General features: G+C 30.7%; 1 protein-coding gene across 1 annotated transcript; it reads right to left on the minus strand.

The window, feature by feature from the left end:
• Positions 1–1,290: 1,290 nt before the first annotated feature.
• LOC136085070 (uncharacterized) lies at positions 1,291–3,295 on the minus strand. The gene is made up of 2 exons (XM_065806413.1): positions 1,921–3,295; positions 1,291–1,841 (listed from the first exon to the last, which is right to left on the minus strand). Exons 1-2 carry the CDS (start codon positions 3,091–3,093, stop codon positions 1,569–1,571), a joined length of 1,446 nt encoding a protein of 481 aa, XP_065662485.1. The 5' UTR covers positions 3,094–3,295; the 3' UTR covers positions 1,291–1,568.
• Between the last annotated feature and the right edge of the window lie 2,326 nt (positions 3,296–5,621).

The following is a 5,621-nucleotide window of genomic DNA, read 5'->3' on the forward strand; positions in this document are numbered from 1 at the left end:
AAAAATGAGTTCATCAGGTAAATAAATTTTAGAATTAATTTTTTTAAATCAGTTTTTCAGTTAATGATAATTATTTAATGATAGTTATATTACATGTGTTTTAATTATTATATTATTATTAATTTGTTTTGTCATGTATTATATTTAGTTTGTTTTGCATAATAACTCCATAAAAGATAATAGGGGAGGGTGGGACACGAATTTTTTTTTCAGGGTAATTGCAATATCTTTTTTATTTGATGTATGAACTGAACCAAACTAGTCTTAACAAATAAAGCAGTGTTTGGGGCACCAAATCCACCCCCTAAGATTGACAGAATGTTTTAATAAAGTATATATTTTTTGATTTAAAAGGAACCCTGCTATTGGGGTAAAGTAGGACAAGTGTGGGAGAAGTGGGACAAGTGTGCGAGAGAAGCGGGACATTTGGGGGAGATATGGGACTATATAAAAACAACTCCAAATCTAGTTAAATTTTAATTTGAGCAAACTTTGATTTAAAGTTTAATTTAAATAAAACGCTGCAGGGGAGTAATGGTAGAGCGCTTGGCTTGTGAGCGAGAGGTTTGACTCCCACCACGTCCAGGGTGGCCACATAAAATTTTTATAAGAAAAAGAGGGTATTAGAGGATTTTAGAGGAGATTTTGCATTTAATTAAGAGGACTTTCTCGCAAAACTACAACATTTTGAATAAAAATAGAGGATTTTTTATACAGGTTTAACGTCCATGTTTCCACATAACTGGTGTTTGGACAGGGGTCAACTATGTCATTTTTTATGTTAGATGACACGGATTCGCTAAAAATAATTTTATACGACCCAATCCTTTTTCAGATGTTACCCAGTTTTGCAGACCATGAATTTTGAACATTATACTACCATCAAGAAATAAAAAATTAAAAAAGAGGAGTTAAAGAGGAGATTTGATCACATTTTTAACTTTTTAGAGGATTTTAGAGGAGGTTTTTGAAAAAAGAGGACATTAGAAGATTTTAGAGAAGCTGTGGCCACGCTGACGTTTCTGGAAGTACCACGCTCAACTTAGTTTCTTCGCGCAGCGAAGCCTTGTTCATAAAGGTTCGTGTTTCCGAGTTAAAGGGTTGAGAGAGGGTTGTATAATAGAAATTGAATTGAAATAGAATTGAATAGAAATAGAATTGAAAAGGTGAATAATAGAAAAAAAAAATCAAATTATCAATGCCTTTTTCAATCAATTTAAGATTACATTTTAAGAATTAAAATTTCTTTGTTAAAAAAAGAAAAAAGTTATTTTACATTTAAGATGCCAAAGTTCACTTGGAAAATGAATTCAGCTTTTGTTCTTGATGTTGTTCCAGCAAGCGGTTGAGGCAGGACTGCTTTTATATCATCAATATTCACACTACGAATGTTATTAATTCTAGGTTTGACAAATTTAGAAGTTTCTTTTTTCTAGCATTTCAGGAAGCTGACTCAACATCAAAATTTGTGTCTATTTCTTTTCGCACTATGCCTACATAATAAGAAATGGTGTTTTTACTACAAACCTTGCAAAGAACATAATCAGACACTCACATTTTGAACAACGCTAAAAAAAAACAGTTTCCAATACTTCTTCAAACTCTAGTGAGTAACAATTAGCAGAAACATCATTTGTTATTTTGTTGAAATCTACATTAAGGTCACTGTTCGATTTCCGTAATATGTTTTTCCTCACATTTTTGGATTTTAGAAGGACAATTTTTTTACCTTTTTGTTTGTTTAATACTTCATTTTTTATTCTTAAAATCTGTGGTGCTGATGTGGCTATCATACACTTTCCTTTTTTACGTCCACGTCTTAAAATCTTACGAGAAGGTGCCTGCAAAATATATACTATAGCATTATATAATTATAGAATTTAAAGAAAGCCTAAACTAAGAATATTTAGTTTAAATTACCTTGGGATAACCTCGTACAATCTCAGGAGAAAATACAGTTAAGTTTTCTTTTACTGCTTCATGTTGCACACCCAAACCTGAGATATCTGAAAGAATAGCACTTGTATTAGATTTCTCGTTTGAACCTTCATTGCATGGTTCTTGAGGCACATCTCTATCTGTTACAACTGATGGTAAAAAAATATCATCCCTATATACATGTCTATCATAAGGCCAAATTCCTGTCATGCGAAATCCTGACATAATATTTGTTGGTGTGGAAGATTTTTCCCATGCTTGTCGAATGAGACTGGCCATCTTATAAATTGTAATGGCTTGTCCTGGATTGTTAAGCATCCAGCTATTGGCAGCTGCATTAAAATATGTTTTGATTGGACCAAAAACAGACCTATCTAAAGGTTGTGTCTTATGTGAAGTATGTGGTGGCAAAGTCATCATACAAACATGGTTCTCTTTTGCATATTCAAGTGACTGTAGTGAAAGGTGGCTTTCATGATTATCTATAATCAATAAGACTTTGTGATCGGCTGTTGGGCGAGCAAACTTAACAAAATGTTTTAAAACATCTATAAATATTTCAGCATTCATCCATACAGATTGATTGGCTAATCCAATAGAACCTTCTGGTGCCCCTCTCATTAGTGGGTTTCTGAACAATTTTCTTGGAAAAACAATAACAGGGGGTATTGCTACATCAGCTGTGGAGACAATGCAACACACTGTTACTAATTCACCTCTTTCTCTAGATGTTATTTGCCCAACTTGCTTCGATCTCTTTGATGCAATAACACGAGGAGTTTTTTGCACAGTAGTAAAACCTGTCTCATCAAGATTAAAAATTTTAAATGATGTTGCTTTAGACTCTGATATACCTTCTTGTAATTTGTTAAAGAAAATATCAATAGTATACCGATTAAATGCCGATGCTCTTGCAATTGAAGTTGCCTCTGGTTTTCTAACAGATAGTTTTAGGCTTCTTTTTAAAAATCCTGTTAACCAATCTCGACCAGCCTTTTTTTGCTCTATCCAACACGAGGGACATTTTATTTTGTTTGCTTGAGCCATTTCAAAAGCTAGAGCTCTTACTTGAACTGGTGTAAGGCCATATAACATATCAGAACATGACTTTAGATAAGTGCTAAGTGTTTGTTTTTGTGCAACAGAGAAAATCATAGAATGTTTATAATTTGTTTGAAGATTAGCAGCTGGGTATTGACACTTTTTTTTACACACCTATGAAGTGCAGACTTAGAAATGCCAGCTGAATATGCTGCTTCTCTAAGGCTTATCCCATTTTCTACTCCGCCTACAGCAACTTTCAAAATGTTTTCTGAAATATGTGGAGATTCACTTTTTCTTTTATAAACTCTAGGCATGACCTGAAATTTAAAAAAAATTAGGTTTGATAAAAAAATATTTATTTTTTATGGTATTAAGGTTACTGTTACTATATCTATATTACTATATATTATATCAGACTCTTATCTCTCTTTCCAAATTTTGTTTTAAATCAACTGAATAAGAACTAAAACTAAAATTAAATATTTCAATAAAGCGTCTTAATTTTTTTTTTTTTGAAAACTATAAAAAAGCGAAGCTAAAATATTCTAGAAATTTCCGCAATAAAATAACGCATAACTGTAAAGGAGAAGTGGGACAGCGGCTTTTTTCTTTGTCCCACTTCACCCCTTTGTAGGATAGACAAAATAAAAATAAAATTACAGCCACACAGTTAAAGCTAAAATAAAAATTTAATTATTAAATGTTAGATGATAAGTACGTTTCCCTATAAAATTGAAAAAAAGTGCAACAACAGTCGAAAATAAATACATACATGAGTTACTAGACTGTCAGCAAAGTACTTTTTTTGGGTACTTTCAAAAAAAAGGGTTTTCATCGCGCGCAGAGAGGGGAAATGATGTCTACTAAAAAGAGCACATGAAATCTATATGTTTACATTAAATAACTGTAGTTAGGCGCTGCTGCAAAATAAAATAATAGGGGTGTCCCACTTCTCCCGCGTCCCACTTCTCCCCACTCTCCCCTAAGCATACTTTTTAATTGACTTATTTTTAATAGGTTGCGTCATGACTACTCTAAGTTTAAGACAACGTGAGTTCAACATAAGTGATGAAAAAAATAAGGATGATTTCACAATACAATCTATGATCACAATACTTCTATGATCAATTAATCTCAGATAAATTTTAATTTATGTTCCCAATTTATGACACATTCATTGTTATTGTCAACAGTTAATCTCAAGGTAATGTTTTTTCTGCGTAGTATCTTGATTTCAAGTATTTTTTTTTTCAAAAAAAGAGTAATTTGCTTGTTTTGTAATTTCATTTCAATTTGTATTTCATATAAAAGATTTAAAGATATAACACTAGTAGATGCCAGGAAAAGCATCCCATCCCAAAAAATTTACTCTAACCCATAATATTAACTATTAGAAATAACATTATGAAAATTCTTCCATACCACACAATTGTTTAATATATATATAAATATATATATATATATATATATATATATATATATATATATATATATATATATATATATATATATATATATATATATATATATATATATATATATATATATATATATACAGTCACCTATAATACATTTATGATGTATGTATAATACCAGAGTTTTTTTCAAAAGATAAAGAAAACATCATGGAAAATACATAGTATCTTACGTCGTCGCAAACTTATACACTAATGTACCTCTTCGAGAAATCATCGGTTTTGCTGTTAAATCAATTTTAAGCAGTAATGAAAATCTTAAAATTGACATAACCGATTAAAAGGAACTCTTCATCTTTGCATCATCGCAATCACATTTTCAGCTTAAAAAACAGACTTCTAGGCCACTAGCTCCTGTTCTTGCTAATTTATTTATTGGTCATTTTGAAGAAAAATTGCTAAATCATAAAATGGAGTCAAGCCAGTATTTTACAAACGTTATGTTGATGATATTTTTGTCGCATTCCCATCACCATCAAATGATTCATGTCATTTTCTTGGCTATATCAATAAAAGACATATTTCAATATCTTTTACCATGAAAAAGGAAAAGGTATCTTGGACATTAATATAAACAAAGTAATTAGTTCTAAACAAAGTAAATAGTAAACTTCCAATTTTCTTTAGGAAACGTATTTAGGCCTTCATACCATCTTGTGTAGTTTCATCTCTTTTTCACCCAAGGTAAATTTAATTAAATGCTTAATTGATAGAAGCTTTGAAATTAATATTACAAAACTTTTTACTATGTCGTTAATAATCTTTTTAACATTCTTAAAAGCAACATGTATCCAACTTGGCTTGTAAATAAAATTTATAATTCTTATCTTACCAAAAAACTCTCAAAACTTCTACTAATCAATACGAGTTTAAAAACCAAGAAGTCATGAAAAACTACTTTACACTTCTTTATGTTGGTAATATATCTGATCAAACAAAAAAGAGTTCAAACTAGAGTTGTTAATCGGAGTATTTCGTACAATTCCGGAAAAACAAAATTCTTTCGGAAGGATGTAGAGAATAAAGAATTTTTTTTCGTACCGAATTTTATGAAACAAATAAAACCGTCGATGTTCATTTCGCAAATGCTACTTACAAAATGCAGCCTTTTGCAAGTTGAATTACGAAATAAATCTATATTGCTAAGTACGAAAGTAGCGCTTG

Source organism: Hydra vulgaris, chromosome 09 (genome assembly GCF_038396675.1).
Source record: "Hydra vulgaris chromosome 09, alternate assembly HydraT2T_AEP".
Classification (NCBI taxonomy): Eukaryota; Metazoa; Cnidaria; class Hydrozoa; order Anthoathecata; family Hydridae; genus Hydra; species Hydra vulgaris.